General features: G+C 41.5%; 1 protein-coding gene across 4 annotated transcripts in view; it reads left to right on the top strand.

Moving 5' to 3' along the window:
• uacab (uveal autoantigen with coiled-coil domains and ankyrin repeats b) overlaps nucleotides 1-17022 on the top strand; it is a 36346-nt gene that overhangs the window by 13814 nt on the left and 5510 nt on the right. Inside the window, exons 2-13 of one of the 4 annotated variants that reach the window (XM_034576097.1) lie at nucleotides 5702-5787; nucleotides 6387-6517; nucleotides 10041-10129; nucleotides 11379-11443; nucleotides 13071-13128; nucleotides 13428-13498; nucleotides 13843-13949; nucleotides 14598-14779; nucleotides 15596-15633; nucleotides 16126-16182; nucleotides 16511-16618; nucleotides 16963-16995. In XM_034576097.1, coding sequence (XP_034431988.1) covers nucleotides 5702-5787; nucleotides 6387-6517; nucleotides 10041-10129; nucleotides 11379-11443; nucleotides 13071-13128; nucleotides 13428-13498; nucleotides 13843-13949; nucleotides 14598-14779; nucleotides 15596-15633; nucleotides 16126-16182; nucleotides 16511-16618; nucleotides 16963-16995 — 1025 coding nt within the window. The remainder of the gene's footprint in view (nucleotides 1-5701; nucleotides 5788-6386; nucleotides 6518-10040; nucleotides 10130-11378; nucleotides 11444-13070; nucleotides 13129-13427; nucleotides 13499-13842; nucleotides 13950-14597; nucleotides 14780-15595; nucleotides 15634-16125; nucleotides 16183-16510; nucleotides 16619-16962; nucleotides 16996-17022) is intronic. The other 3 variants (XM_034576105.1, XM_034576114.1, XM_034576122.1) reach the window with 3 other exon arrangements.

Below are 17022 nucleotides of genomic sequence, written 5' to 3'. Positions count from 1 at the left end.
GATTGGACATATTTGCTTTAAATCCAACATTCAGTAGTTTGACTACTGAAGTAAGTAATGCATGGACACACAGGATTCTCCTGTATAGAAAATATCAACACCATACACAATCGTTGGTAACCCCTTCCTCTTGTTGACCACTAGAGGGCGTGTCTGTCTGCCTGTCTGTCCTGCATCTAGTCCACATTCTGCCCAGCAAGAGCGGCCCTGTGTTTAGCTGCCGCCCAGATATGCCGCCAGTGCCTCATGTACATACCAAAAAGAGAGTGCCTCTTTCCTCAGGACACCTGGTCTGAACCATCAGTGCGGGCTTGGCCTTATTCAAGAGGGGCTCTCATTCTGAGGCATCGACTTACCTGTTCTTTAATGACAGATTGACTCCGAGCGCGCTGTATCTTGCCACTTTCTCACCTCAACCCTTGTTCTTTTACACATTTATTGTCTCCGTCTGTCCTCCTCCGCTCTTGATGCATGTGCCCCAGAGGGGTTTCACTTACACTCTACATGCCCAGACAGTTGCACAGTTCGCCACTTCATGCACTGGTCTGTGGTCACAAATTAGAGCGGGGGTTCACGTTGGGTTGAGCATGGGTGTAAAACTGCTAATGCTAACAGCAGTCGCAGAGGAGCCTGCTTGTTGTGAGACAGCAGCAGTACTATGGAGGGAGTTTCATGTCTTTAGCGCAGAACATTTTCCAAAAAAAAAGAGAAAGGGGCTCACAAAATTAATAATAGCTGTGGTCCACTACTCAGCAGTTGTTCTTGGAATGGCCGACTGAAATAACATATTATATTTCAAGGCATTTTCAGGCAATCTCTCCCTCTGTAATATCCCCTTGTTTCTTAATAGATGTCACTGTGACTTGCACTGTTTGTTTCTTCATTGTTTGTTAAACTCCCCTGAGTTGTGACTCATGTAATTTCTGGAGATTTCCGTGACACACTTTCTGGTATTTGAGCTGGTCCTTAAGGTTCTCATTAACACTGATGCAGCTAGAGTTTTGGATTTTCACTGCCACGGTATATTTCACCAATGAATCAACTTGTCACTGTGGCATTCACACAGCACGCGGCTATTTAAATGTCACAAACAGGTATCTCTGAGGATAAAAATATAAATAGATAAGTGGTGTCATCTCAGGGCATCTTCACATTAAACTATAGGTGATGATTTATGTGCTTCGTGTTGAGACGTGATACGTGTCGTCAGAATACCTGATTTCTGAGGACATTTTCTCACCTGTTGTTTTGTTTGAACTGGTTTTTATTTGGATTAGGTACATTTAACTCACACCAATAAACTAACCCATCTGTTGTTAGGCAAAGCTTAATTTTTGAAAGAAGATGTACGAGCAGAATATCATGAATTCACACAAGATGTGGTCAATGTAGTGTCATCACTTTTAAAATATTAGTTTCCCTGTTTTGTTTTGATGTAATATTGCACTGACAAATAAATGTTGCCCTTGCATGGCCATTGTCGTAGTTTGTAAGTGGCGTGAATATTTTCTTTATGCCGATCTTATACTCAGCACTTCTCATTAAAAACACTTTTACTTCTATTTTGTATCAGCATCATGATTATTTTAAGTAGCCATGCGAGCAGCAGCTATGTCAGTTGTTTCCCTATCTTGTCAACTACTGGATGAATTGCTATGAATTTTTGTACAGACAGTCATGGTTCCCAGAGGATGAAATGTCCTGACTTCATCATACCACCATGAAGTTGACATTTTGGGGATTTTAGCAAGAGTTTGAGAATCCAAATTCAGCAACTGGTTGTGTATCGTTAGTTGTCCTCTCACCGAAACAGCCCAAGGAAGAGAATTGAAGGATGGTTTCATGTTTTTCAAGTTTGTTGTGTGATATCCATCTTGCGCTCATATGTACTTTGTAAGAGTTATTACAGCCGCCAAGGAAGTTATGTTTGGACCCTTTTCTGTTTGTTCGCTTGTTCAGCACGATTACGCAAAAACTACTTAATGGAGTTCCACGAAATGTGGTGGAAACTTGGGTCATGGACCAAGAAAAAAAAAAACATTAAATTTAGCCGCGGATCCCAACAAAGGGCCATATCCAGGAATGTTTTATTCACTTTATTCAAAACCTTGATAAAAAGTATTAGGCATATTTCGGCGACGTACCTCTGAGTGTGCAATTTTTTGCAACATGATTGGATTTAAGAGGACTGTCGGGCCTTGGTGGAGGTATGCGCTCTGAGTGCCATTCTAGTTATTTGTTGTAAACATTATTTTTGCCCATATACTGGCTATGAATCTATTTCTACAAAAAATGTATTAAAGGGGACAAAACCCATAGTCCTGATTCTGAGAAAAACAACATTGTCCAAGTAAAAAGAACTGTGGATGAATAATCCATCATCACTGACTCATCCATTCAGGCACTTTTAATGTGAAACTGACGTCTTCCTTTTGTGTGACACAGCATCTTTTAATCCTAGATGAAAAAATATGAAAGAAAAAAGAAATAAACTGTAAAAAGAACTTCAGAAGGTCCTTTAGTACTTTAAAGTACTTCAAATACTAATATCGTCCGTGTACAAAATGTCATTGGTTTACATTTCATGACATGGTGTTTCTTCAGAGATGTCTCCCACGATCACGATCATTTTCATAGTCGTCATCCTATGAAACCATATCAGTTTGGCATTGGACACCGCTATCACATAACTCGTTGGTGTATAGCTTTATGTTTTGGTCTTGGCTTCAGTCTGTTATCATATGACCAGTATGATATTTTCTACTGGTGATTTCATCTGTGAGGACATTGGAGACATTAGTCTGGCCAGGAGCTTAGAGAGGCAAGAAACTAAGGTGTTGGAACGAGTTGCAGCTTGTAAAAAGTGATGGAGAACCTGAAGTGAAGATGGCAAGAGTGTGTAACTGAAGTATTTCCAGACACCCAGAATAGTGTGTGAGGACAGGTAGGGGTCTAACCTGACTCATTGGGTGTCAGCTGATGTTTTGTCCCAAAGGTCAGTGTTAAAATAGAAGCTTTAGGTAATGTTTGCAGACAGCGAGGGTTGAATATCATTTCATCATCAACATCATAATACATTAGAGAGAATACAATGCAATGAAGAGAAGAAGCTGCTGGTCCAAGCTAGTTTGTGTTTCTTTTACCTATTAATGCCCTTATTTCTCTGCATTGAATGGTTCCTTATTTCTTTGTAGCCATACTAGCGATGTGGCTGTATGGATGTCAGTGATTGTCAGTGGGTTCAATGCTTTGGTGGAGATTTGTTCTAGATATTCATGGTGCCCATAGGATGAACCACAATGATGAAGGTTTTTGTTTTTCGAGTTTTTAATGAAATATTTGCGAGCCATTGAATGGATTGCCAGGAAATTTAGTGCAGTCATTCATGTGCCACTCAGGATTTATTGTAATAACTTGTGCCTCATCATCATCGGCACTGTGGTTAATACACATCAAAGACATTCCCATTAAAAATTGGAGAATCTAAACTGAGCAATGGTTTGAATGCGAGTGGGAATAGTTTTTTGGGTAAACACCACCTCTCACCCAATTAATGGATGGATGGATGATGGTCAATAATACTTTTCCACTGATTTCTGATCCGGCATTAGATTCACATCAAATGACCAATTGTACAATGTATGATCTATTCGATGCATTATTAAATATAAATATATTTACTAGCATGTTTTGCAAAGGAATCTACATTATCAAAACTTTTTTTCCAATATATTATCCCCCCACATACACCTCGGATTAAATATGTAGTAAAATTAAGACTTTAAACTGCTTGAATATTTTTGGAATTATTTCAGCTGGGTCCTGCTCCAGCATTTGAAAGTAAAGCAGGGAAATACGTTGACATCATGTTGACGTCATGATATGAAATAAGACTTCTTAGTGTTAAAAAACAAAGAGCATCATATCCATAAACCCTTCCTCAGCGACCACATCACCCACACATAATCCAAACCAAATGTTTTGTGATGGCACAAATAATCAATGTCACCAATTAGAAATTTTATTGTGTCAGTATATCTGCAGTGGCAACTCTAGCTTGCTAACAGCCCTATTATTAACTAGTACATAAACAGATTCCCAAACAAATACGCACACACACACACACACCAGCACACCCATGTGAGATATTTACGTGACCGATGTACAGTATGCTGTGTGGCTAGGTGCCATTTTGGCGCCTTTGTCTCCATGCAAGGGTGAGCAGCTTTCGTAAGTTGACACCTACTTCTTCATGTGACGGGTCATGCGGAGGAGGTCTTTTTGCATGTTTGTGGATATCAGTGCTGCTCTGTTCACGCCAGTCTGGCAGCGGACAGTAACACAAGCCTGCAAAGAGCTGATGCCGTGTGTAAATTAAACGGGTCCCCCTATACCACCCCTTCTTTCCTCCGGTCGCTTCTCTGTGGCTGTTTTCCTGTGATATTTTTACCTATTGAAAATGAAAGTTGTGCTGTTGCAGTGTTAACTGTATGGTATTAGTGTAAGTAAAGCGGCAGTGTAGTTTATGGTGGGGCTGCAGTCTCAGACAGACGGTTGTAAACCGGCTGACATCTAACCTTGCCACTGTGCAGCGAGGATCAGGGGGCTTTGGAGCCACACCACTCTGTTTAGATGGATGGGTTGAAGTAGCTTTTCCCCCAGTAGTGCCCTGTGAGGGTCAGTGCCAGAACCACTTCAAATGTGCAAACCATAATCCCCCTCTGACATTAATATTTTCAGATGAAGGCAAACAGGGAGCACAGTGGGGGGTGGCGGTGTAAGCAAGGTCTTTCTGGCTGGCCTTGTTTCATGCTGGCAGCGGTGATGGGCACTATCACCATTACTCATGGTGCAGGCATGTCCAGAATGTATTCTTAGCCCCTGTCTTCCTATCAGTCACTACAGAAAGGTTGGAGGGTCAAAAAATAAAGAGGTAACCAGTCTGCAGGGCTGTCTGCACCACTGCTGTTTACCAGGGAGGGGGTGATATTTTAAACCTGGGAGAGCTCACATATTTACCCCACTGAGCCTGACTGACCTTGCCATTTGGTCGGGTGAAGACGCTGGAGACCACTCATAGAAGAGAGAAGAGAAGAGAGAGGAGCTCTGAAGTTCTCACCTGATAAACAAGTAGCTCACAGCTTCTGCTGATAGAAAACAATTCAGAGACGAAGTGGAAGATCATCACAACAAAAGAAGACTGAGAGAAACAGAAGGTTTGAGGAGAAAGGCGAGAATAGAGGGCAAGACTCTTGGGGGAGGCGAGAGATAGCCAGGCTGAGCTGACTTTTACCCCCGAGGAGGAGTTGCAGTTGCCGGCCAGGGCAGGTCCCAGGGCTGGCAGGGCTGGCCCATCTGCTTCTCCACCTCTATTCCTTCCTCCTCTTTTACTCCTCCTTCTCCTCCCTTTAACCATCATCAACCAAACTGCTGTGCAGTGATGAACTTACAGGCAGAGCCTATGAGCAACACAGGAATGCTTAGAAAATCCTGCCAACTTAATTTCACTGCCTCAAGTGAGGGGAACTCCAGAGGCTGAGCCTTCCGTAGGAGGACCTCCACTGCAGGAGACTGTCGTTGTTTTCTCTTCAGATCCATTTTTTGTTGCGCTCACTGGCTGAGTGCACTGAGGAACTGAGGGGATTTTTTTATATTGTTTTTCTCAATTTTCTCAATTTGTGTTTTTTGTAAACCGGAACAGTGGCGTCCTTTTCAGTAGCGAGGTGCAAGGACCAGCTCCACTCACCCAAGATGAGCCGCTGGCTGAAATGCACCTCCATGCACTTTGTAGGTATTCATTGTCAGTAACTTCCGTTAGTGTTGCTTTTGTCTTGTGCTGTCATCACAAACTCAACTCCCTGAACGCTGTGCTTTAACAAAGTGGTAATGCAGTGAGGAAATTATTCTTGAGGCAAATGGGGCAATAATCATCTGTGGATCAATTTGGTGACTCGTTAATTGTTTCTTAACTACCGGATAATGTGCATGTTATCAAAGTGATAGCAGTATGTCATTTAATTTTTGATCTCCATTATGAAGCACTCCACTTGAATGTTGTTCCCAGAAGCCTTAAGAGTACTCTGTTCCCATGCTTTGTAGCTGTCACTCATCAGGGAACTTAGTGAATCTGCATTACGGCACATTCTTGGCACGTTCTGTATTAACACAAGTCTTTTGTTGTGCTACAGAAAGAAAAATCACTTTGCCATAATGTCTGTTGTTGTTTTTGTGTCAGATCGTGACTTTGTGTTTGTCACTGTTGTGTTAATTAGTCTGCTTAAAGAAGTGGAAATTAGTGCTGTTACATGTATTTGGCTCATCTGATTGGTTTGTGAAATGCCGTCAAACCCACTGCATGTCTGATGGTTCCCTATCATCATTGTCAGAACACAGACTGGAACAAGTATGATGATCGGCTGATGAAGGCGGTGGAACGGGGCGAAGTGGATAAGGTGGCTGCTGTTCTCGGGAAGAAGGGCATCATCCCCACTAAGCTCGACGTGGAAGGCCGCTCTGCGTGAGTCAACACAGACACACACACACTGTCACCATCTACAGACACAAACACATTTGTCAACAGTTGTTTCACTCTGCAATGCCTTTTTGAAAATGTCCAAATCCCAAAATGCTAAGCATCACAAATTCCAAACATTGCAGTGGATGCCTCACTTCACATTCCTGACCCTGGTTCCCAAAAATGGCACAAATACATTTACAATGAGGTCACTCTGACTTTAAAAACATGTTGTACCTCATACCTTCTTTTATGACATCAAGTCTCCAAATCCCAAAACAATCCTGCCTGCTCCAAATTCCCATGTGACTCCTTCATCCAGCTAGACTTCATGTGAAAGCCCTTGCCTTTGCATATTATTATGGGACCATTTTTATATCCAGAAATGGCCCTGTTGGTGTCCATCTCTAACTGGAGGTCAGTGTGGGAGTTTATGTAAAGAATGTTTGTGGCCACTGAAGGCTTGACCACATTGGCCTGAGACTGTTTATGTAGTCCTCACAGGAAATGACTCCCTGCAAATTTCGGATCAGAACCACTGTGGTGCTTGCAACATCAAGTAATGCATTTAGATCCAGCTGCAGGCATTATAGGGATCAGGTGACATTTTGAAGGCCCATATTTATATTGTATTTTTCAATGGGAACCTCAAGCTTGAGGTTTGTTTTTGTTTCTTTCCTGTGTAACACCTTACACAAGTTTGTATTAGAGGGGGAGGGTTAACAGAAAGATAGGATTGGAAATAATAAAAGGTGTGTGGGGAAAATAGGTCAAGCTAACAGAAATATGTGCAGGGAATTCACTGATGCTGCTTCGCTTGACCATCCAAAACCACAGATATTTCAGGTATCACTTACAGACCTTTATTTTGGTCCTATCGGTGATCATAATGGCCCAGCCTTGGGAAACAATACACTGAGCTGTTTAAAAAAGCAGGTACTGATTCCACCAGCAGCATTCTGGGAGTCCGGGCGCCCCCAGTTTAATCCCCAGATATATGAAGTCAGTGATGTCTGGCCTGAGCTTCAGATTTATTTTGACAAAGGCTTTATTAAAGCATATAACTATGGAACAGCAGATTCCAAGTATTTTCAGCTGTGTGTGAAATTCTCCTGTCTCACCATTGCAGAAACTACCAACTGCATACATGCATGGGTGTAAATAAACAGAATCATACAAACAACCTGTTAAATGTCCGGTCTCGTTATAAGGTGCTGGAATTTGTCAGAACTAAATCCAGAACATTGGCTGCCAACTGTGCAATGACGGACTGCAGAGGTTGTTGTAGCTAAACACAGTTGCACTCATTATTTAGTGATCCCCTGCAGGGCAGACAAACCACAACTAGTTCACACTAAAATCGACGCATCACCTTAACTGGACTTTTATGGAAAGAGGTTGCACACTTGCCAGGTCTGTCCAAAACAAAAGTGAACCACAATCGCAACTCAGCAAGTCTGCTTATAGTTCAGTGGGCCACACACAGACCAACATGTGTCTGTGGCATTCTGACTGCTGTGAACACCAGCAACGGAATGTCGAATGGTGATCCCATGTAATCATGGACCTCTGTGGGGCAACTAATTACAAACTGTTACCTTCAATATATAATTTGGTGGGTCCCAGATTAACCTCACTGTGTTCATCTAATGAATTCAGCTCTAACCGTTCCATCGCGGCCTCCAGCTGAGTAAACGTTTTACATCTCTGCTGTGGCATTAGCTTGCTCCCAATGAGGTGAGCCCGCCCATCACACCTGCTCATTCTGTGCAGTTGTAAAAGCGAGCTGGCACGACCTTCACAGCAAAAGAGGTCCACATGACATCACAGTACTCACTTGGCCCTGCAGGGTGAAACTGGCACTGACTAAAGATACCGGTGCGTGCCCATTATTTGTCAGAATTAGCAGCAAGTGTCTTTTAAGAATAGCAAGAGTAAGCTGTGAGTTTCACAGTTGGACCTGTGTGATTTCAGCTTGATCTCATGACAGACGGACTGAAGATGTGCAGGTTTAGTCTTTAATGGGTATTTCTTAAAATACTAGATAATCCTTGATATTAATTCGGGTATAGTTCACAACTCAGCTGATAAAGACTTTAATCTTGCTCAAGGTTGATAATCCCAGTGAACCTCATGATGAAAACCTCGTGCTTCATATACACATGTGCTCTTGGCAACCTCTGGCACACGCTTTAATGTGTTTTCTTTTAGGCTGATGTGGTTTATTTTTGTTAAAACGAAGATTTGAAGGATCAATAACCACAAAAGGAACAGTCACCACAAAAATGTTATTTACCGTTCTTCAGTAGTTTGCTTGTCTGCTGTTTGGTGCTGATGTAGGAGACAATGCGGTTATCAAATTACTGCAGAATTCAGTGAAGTGTGGGCTCATCATGAGTGACCACTTTTATAATACACATCATATGGATACTGTGGCCTCTGACTGGCACATCACACCATCAGAGGACCTACAGACAATGTTCAACAATGATGGAGCAGGTTGGACAGAGAGAATTAGGAAAGAATACATGCACATTTGACTCTGTTCAGAAACATTCTCTCATTTACTTTCTGGAAAGTCCTGTGGCTCATGAACTTGATGATTCACATCAGTTCTGTCCTCAGAACTTGGGGAGCTGTGGTCTGCTTCCTGTCTGCTGTTTGCACCGAGAGGTCAGAACCCTCCGCTGCTCCTCAGAGAACCAGCATCTTGTGGCCATCAACACGGCTTTTAATACCCCCGCCAGTGTTGAGGTGACAGCCTAGCTGTCTCCTTGGCAGATACTTTGGGGTTAGAGTATAAACAGGTTCATGTGACTTGACGGGCGACAGACTGAGATAGGTTTACACACAAGTGCTCTGCAGAGCTTCATGGCTTGTGGCGGCCGTGCTGCTGCTGGTTAAATCAGAGGAGGGGAACGGGAATGTTTCCAGTCAAAAGTGATGATGAAATACAGGTTGGAAAACACTCTATTGAGTATTTAACAAGCGAATATGCCGACTTTGTGCAAATCATACATGGAATACAAATGAATACAAACAATCACATTTCATTGTTCATTTAGTAACTTCTCTGGTGCTTTTAACTGAACCACATGATCCACAAGTTTATGAAGTTTCCCTTATTGTTAATAACGTATTACATTTTAGGACTTTAGGACTAATGGCTCATACTTTGTTGGCCAAACTAGAGGCAAGCTGCAGTATTTGTGCAACTTTGCCAAATAATTTTATAATATTGCTGAGTCAAAAAATACGGGGGTTACAGCAGGAAGCAGAGAAGTTGCTCCTGGTTTGTTTAAAGTCAATACAGGCCCTGAGGTTTATTTACTTTGAGACTGCAGATCCTGCTGATAGCCAGGAGCCAGGCAGACTGTTGCAGTCGCTCTCTTGTCCTTAAGTTTCACCCTCACCCCCTTTTCTTAAACCCTATCTCTTTTTCACTTGCCCTCCACTGCACCTCACTCTGCCACATGCCCTGTCTTTCCTTTCTTAAAATGTCTCCATCTATCTTCTTGATTACTAGGTTTCATTTGGCTGCGACACGAGGACACCAAGACTGTCTCAATCTCATCCTGGGACACAACGTTGATGTCACCGCGACTGATGCCACAGGTGAGGATCAAAGTTGTACCCTGGAGCTGTATTTATATATATATTTATATATATATATATATTTGTTTGTGTTTATATTTGGTCCATGCCCATCACATCAGTAGCAACGACTTCATACTGAAACTACTTTAACATTCAATGCACATGCTGAAAAATGTAAAATATACCGCTCTGTGTCCCTTGTTCTCACTGACAGTAGATTTCATTACTGTCTCTTTCTGTTAATCTACGACACAGAGTGCTGCTCCCAAGCAAACATGTTCCTTTTCTTCATGGCAGCTTATATTAAAGAAGAATTTTAATTAAATCAAACGCTGTTTAAAGAGGAATGTTAAAGTGGTGCTGTCTGTCCATTTCAATGCAGAAATTTTTTTATGTAAAATGAATGTCATACCTAGAATAAACATTTACTGTTCCACGTTACCGCTTTCCCTCCACACAAATACTGGGAACAGTTACGTAAAATTATGTATGTAAAAGGGTTGAGCGCCTCTATCTTCATTTGCCGTCTTCCATATTAGCTGCTGAAATTCCCTGTCACACTCGATCATCTATGTTTATCAATGAGCATGTTTGTTTAAATAAATTACAACCAATAGCAAAGAGACACGTAAGCTTCATTTATAATGAATTATTAAACTATTAACCGATATCCTCAGACACTGCTCAGACACGGACTTCATTTCTTGCTCATTAAGCTATATCAATAATTTGATATTGGTTTACTCCATCTGCTAATGAGGATCATAAATTGGTATCCCATTATCTTTGCATAACAGGAGCTGTCAACTGCTGCATTTTAAATTTGTCCATTGACTTTTCCCGAGGGAAAACAAACTTAATGAAGCTGGAAGTGTGTGTTGATTTAATCCAATTAAATCAGTTTGGAACTTTTCTGCATCGTGCGGGAGTGAACTCCCTGCTAAATATTTTTCGAAGCACGTTTGTAAATTGTGTTTTAAAAACGTTATTGAATTTCTTTCACTCCATTCCCCACAAGTAATGAAATGGAATCGTGACTCCAACATAATATTTGTAAATACTTTTAGCCTCTGTACCTGTCGCTTAGAATCTGTTGTGTGTGTGAGTGCACTCTCACTATTGCCACAGATTTAATTAACTCTGTGGGAAACGCTGCTTACAATATTCGTGATAGAATAATTGCACACTGCGGCTTTTGGCTCCGAAAATACATACATGCAAACAGGAGAGTGTGAATGTACTTCATTTTCTTATTTATCACTTTCAGGTAAAAATGCTCTTCATCTGGCTTCAAGAAACGGACACTCGCTGTGTGTGCAGAAGCTCCTGCAGGTAAACAAACACTATCTGTACCCGACTGTTATTTACTCCTGTGAGGAAACACGACACAATACATGATAACAACTTATATTCTGTTGATCTTTACATCGTAGGCTTATTTCTTCCATTCCTCTGCTTGTTGCTCATGTTGCCGTGTTGTTTATCTACACTGTTGTATATGTGTCCCACAGAGCAGCTTCTCAGTCACTGGTCGGTCAGTTTCCGTCACAGCTCCTTTAAATAATTGTTGCCCAACAGCTCTGGCAGCTGTGCCCAGTCTGTATCGGTCGACAGTGGGCCCTGTTGAGTCACCATGCCCCTCTTTAGGATTTATGTGTTTACAATGAGGGGGCTACCTCTGTAATATTGTGCTCCCAGAGCCTCGTAGCCCCGCCCCTATCTGTCACATGGCAGTGATCTAACAGAGGTAGTGGCTGTTGGCAGGGGGCTGTCGGTGGTGTTGACAAGCCTTCCCTCCTGCAAACCTGCCGTCCATTCTTGGTGCCGTCATCACACCAGACATAGCAGCTGGACGCCATTACCCACCACCCCCACTATCTCCCTCTGTCAGCCCAAACCCTCAAAGTATAGGGTATCCCCCCCCCCCCCCATGCTCTGCCGTCGGCTCCCGTTGCCGCTCTAGCGCCTCCAACCCCCCCCAACCCCCCCCCCACCACCCCAAGCTTTGTCACTTGAGCGCACAGCTAATTTTTGGTCCTTGTTGCTAGAGAGAGTTGGGTTTTTATAGTGGGGGGGGGGGGGGGGGGGGGGGGGGCAGAGCTCGCTGGCAAGCTTACCCAGCAACATCAGGCCCCTGTTGGCATTAAGTCCTCAAAGCTTCCACAACATGCGCCCATCACCACAGTTCTGCAGAGACGTCTCAAACATGTCAGCGCAGCATATGACTCGCCTGCTGTTGCCTACTTAGGTTCCATTGCCAACAAGTTGTTTCTTCAGTGAAACTATTTAATTGTTTTATTAAAAGAATTACTTTGTGTAAAACCAGTAGTCTTTTTTGAATAATTTTCTGAATTCAACAGCCTTGTAACTTGAGTGATTTGGTAAATAAGTTTCTTTTTCACTCTTTTAGCTTTTGAACAACTTGAAAATCCAGGCTCAACAATCAAATCAAGCTAACGTCATTATCCACTTAGAGAAAATGGTCATATTTGACCTGCCTAGTTGTCTACGTGATGTAATGCACAGAACCAGTTATTAGCGACCCAGCTGTAATTTTATCCACTAAAATCATTATATACTTAGAAGAAATTGTGATTGAGGGCTTTTAGTGGGTCTGTGTTTTTATACTGTGCTATGTGAAAACTGCTCTGTGTTAATACGCGTCTAATGTACACTGCTGATTACACTTACAGGTTTTCTTTACATCTGTGTTGTCTCATATGTGCTAAAATGTCACTAATCATTTTAATTATTTACAGAGCAACTGTAGGTTGTTGGTGTTAGTGAGACGGTGCTGTTAGAGTGAGCTTTAAATAGTGCTCTTAGATATATGACAAATGTTGTACCTCATTATTTTACAGATCTAGTTTATGCTTTAATCCGTCATGTTTGAACACCAGTAAAAATCATTTGCTTCATCGTTCTGTCGCGCCAACCTGTGTTTATGTTCTTTTTTCAGCACAACAGTCCAGTTGGAAATGTGGACCTACAAGGAAGAACAGCTCTACATGATGCTGGTAAGACTCTAACACTGACACTCTGCTGTAGTACTCACTTCACTAACTTTAGTCCTAACTGTATTTTACTTAACGTTCACAAGGACTAACTCAGCTTTATCCTACTCCGCTCTGAATGTTAACATTTACCTCCTTACCCCGGATAATAATGAAAAAGTGCTGTCTTTCAGTTTTGACTGCAAACCTTCAACATATACAACAGGGTCCACGCCAGCACTGAGCTAGTGAACACATATTTCTCTGTGTTACTGTCAATGGGATGAATTGATTGCAGTTGTTTCTCCTCTTTCTCTCTGCAGTCATGGCCGGCTGCTCATCCAGCGTGAAACTTCTTTCTGACAGCGGAGCATCTGTGAATGCCACTGATTTTGTGAGGATTAATGTTGCACCTCATTTCACACACTGTGTTTTAATGGTCTCCTCTAATGTATATTTTTTTCATTGCCCTGTGCCAACTGTGTAGTGGTCATTGTGGGAATAGTTCACTACATGTCAGGTCTGTTAGAGCAACACAAAATCTGATTCACTAAATCTCAACCTGGTCCACTTGAATGAACCTTCTGTAAACTGGGGGTTACACTGGGTGCTTTGAGGCAAGTGACATATTGACACCTTGAATGGAGCCGTTCACTGTGTAACTGTCTTGTTTTGTACCAGTGGGACTTTGTGGAAATGTGTGTATCTATATGTCTGCCTGTGTGTTTTTTTCTCCAGGATGGCAGGACACCTTTGGTGCTGGCAACCCAGATGTGCCATTCACGCATCTGTCACCTGCTGCTGGAGCGAGGGGCTGACATCACCATACGGGACAAGCAAAACAAGTAAGAGACGTCGCCCCCCTCACCGCGCTCGTCTTTGTTCGATTTGTCAAATATTAATTTCAATCATTTCAAATCAAAATGTGTTGCAGCTTTGGACAGGGGGTGTTACATTGTACATCCAACAAATCAATCTATTTGCATTTCTAATCACAGAAACACAAATTGTGTGCTAGCTATGAACGGTCACCACACACCTTACTGACTTTGCAAAAGGGACCGTACAAACATTTTAACTGTTGGACTGTTGATGAATAACAGTAAAAGTAGTAATGGAAGAATAATTAATTTTTAAAAAGGAGAAATTTAAAATTACTACAGAAATTAGAAGCCACAGACCATTTGTAGTAAATTTTAAATGCTTTGTTTTCAATTTAATATAATATCCAACATCACAACAGTAAATAACACATTTTTGCTTACATATTTATTGGGGTTTCTAACCAGCGTTTGTAAAACAAAACAGTCCTTTAAAATGTAATCATTAACAACCAGATGTGATATAAACAGAGCCAATTATCTCCAGTGAATTCTTGTTTTTGAGATGCTTTGATTTGAGAGCTTCACATAAATCACGTCAATAACACAGTTGTTGCACAGCTGGTTTGTGTATGTTTTTGCTCCTAAACTGTCGTTGTGGGTCTCCCTCAGGACGGCGCTGATTCTGGGCTGTGAGTACGGCTGCAAGGACGCGGTGGAGGTGCTGCTGAAAAGCGGCGCTGACGTGAAGGCGGTCGATGGCTTGGGTCATGATACATTTCACTACGCACGCCTCAGCAAGAACCAGGAGCTTGTTGCAATGGTCAAAAGTTACTTCGACAAAGCCACCAGAGGTAGATGGAAAAAACACCACCTGAGGCGGAACGTGTTTAAAAAAACATCATTAGCAGTTTGAAATTAATACAAGAACAAGAACAGCATATTTAATGTGACCACTGAGTGCAACAAAGCATCTGAAATTTTAACTTCTGTCTGACAAATGTTAGCCTAGTGTGTGTAGTTGTGATGATCCCCAAATAATGCAAAAGAAAGATTTAGAAAAATCTGCTCACGTATTTTTAAAGTCCATTTTATAAAATTTTAAACAAATGGGAAGTAGACTGTTTCAAATCAAATTCCATTTTTCAAGTTGTGAAGTGACTAAGATGAAGGGTAACAGGGCTTTCAGACTTTTGCTTGCTCTGTTTAAGCTACGTGGCGTAATAAGCATCTATTAAGTGAGTCACCTTTTTCAAAACCATATTACATGCAGTGAAAATGGCACATATATATGTATAGCCACTTTCCACTGGTTTGATTACTGTACTTATTAAAATACAAGAAATAGTTGTAAACAAATGTTCAAAATACACAAATAGGCAGTTCAAACATCTTGTAGAGTTTAGATTTGACCGTTTTCCAGAATGTGAACACACAATGAACATATGAAAATAACTACCAATTGCTTTTAAGAGACAAAGATCACACTTTTCTATGATTTCTTTTCTTTTTTCTGCCTTTTTTTTGTCTCTTTTCCTGGAACATGTTTTCAGGAGAGGCTGCGCTGTAAACATTATTATTTGACTTTATGGTGTTATTCTTGTCAAATCTTCGTTACATGTGGTTGGACAAATTGAATCTGATCTTGCTGTTTTCTTGCTTTGTTGCAGATAAAGAAACTGCAAAGATGGAACAGTGGAAGCGACAGGTAGTCCTGCAGCCTTCACTTTACCCTCCCACATCATCCATTAAACCTCACCTATAGAGAGGAGAAGCTGCAACACCCTCCACACACTACACACTACATATTTAAAAGACCTTCCTGTGTACATGTAGCAGGAATAGTAATGAAGTGACATTTGTGTTGCCATTCTGTTTCCATAAAGCTATTGTTAAAGAGGTGAAAGGTCAAGGTTTGCTCGTATCCCAAAGCTGTTGTTGACATTAATAAGTCAAATTCCTTCCCGTGCAGCATTCAAATGATTAGACACTGTGAAGCCTCTGCTGTAAAAACACACAGGAATTTGCATTGTCTAACATCCAAAGTCTTTTTCTTTTGTTGAGCTGCCCCCGTCTCTCAGTTGAACTTGACTGCCATCTAGTGATTACAAGTGGAAGTTGTTCCATACACCTTTTAAGCTCGTGGTAATGTTATAACCTGTAAACATGGTTGTAAAAAAAGATCCTGTCTCATCCTCAGCACTCAGTGGAGCGAGCAGAGGCTTCCGAGGTTAACAGGAGGGATCAGATCATAAACGTATGTGTCTCACACACATTGACTCTACTTCAATATCACTCATAACTAACTCAGGACATTCAAAATATGAACTTGAATTCACTGCACTCAAATTTAAGTACAGTAGAGTGTATACCAGTCCCCCTGTGAAACAATATTTAAATGCACTGGATTTCTATTTGCACCAAATTGCACTAATTCAGAAATTCAGGATTTTATTTATCAAGATCAATGAAATGTTCTCCGTCCCTCGATCCGGATCCTGAACACGTTTTAATGCCAGGCCTAAACTGATACAAGTTTCTTAGCTTTAAACATTTGTGTGTGTGTGTGTGTGTGTGTGTTGTAGGACCTGGAGAAACAGAACGACACCCTGCAGGAAAGTCTCAGGAAGTACCACCAGGAGCAGAGGACCCTGTTGGATAAGGTCAACATGCTACAGCAACAGCTCTCACAGGTAAACAATACACCCCCACAGGAAGCTTTTTCCAATGCACATCGTTTTCTGTGGGTAGATCTGAGGGACCCACTCGAGGTTTGAAAGCTGAGATATATAATTTTGTAGTCTTAGGTTCTGCCAAGTTAATAACAATAATGTTTGATTTAGGACAGTGTTTCTTTAAGAGTAGGCTTTTAACACTGATTGCTTTTGTAAAACATTACTTATATACTATGTTTAAAATGCTGCATTCACTGAGCATAATGGATGAGCTACCAGATCACTTTTCATTCACAAGAGAACGAGGAAATTTACTAAAATGGTTTATTGTTAGTTGTAAATCCTCTTTTTTTAATCCTCAGGAAAAAATGGCAGCTGAAGACACTCAAAAAGAGGTACGAATCTTTTCCTCCTTAAAAGAG

This window comes from Hippoglossus hippoglossus, chromosome 3 (assembly GCF_009819705.1).
Source record: "Hippoglossus hippoglossus isolate fHipHip1 chromosome 3, fHipHip1.pri, whole genome shotgun sequence".
Taxonomy (NCBI): Eukaryota; Metazoa; Chordata; class Actinopteri; order Pleuronectiformes; family Pleuronectidae; genus Hippoglossus; species Hippoglossus hippoglossus.
This window is presented reverse-complemented; position numbering and strand designations above follow the sequence as displayed.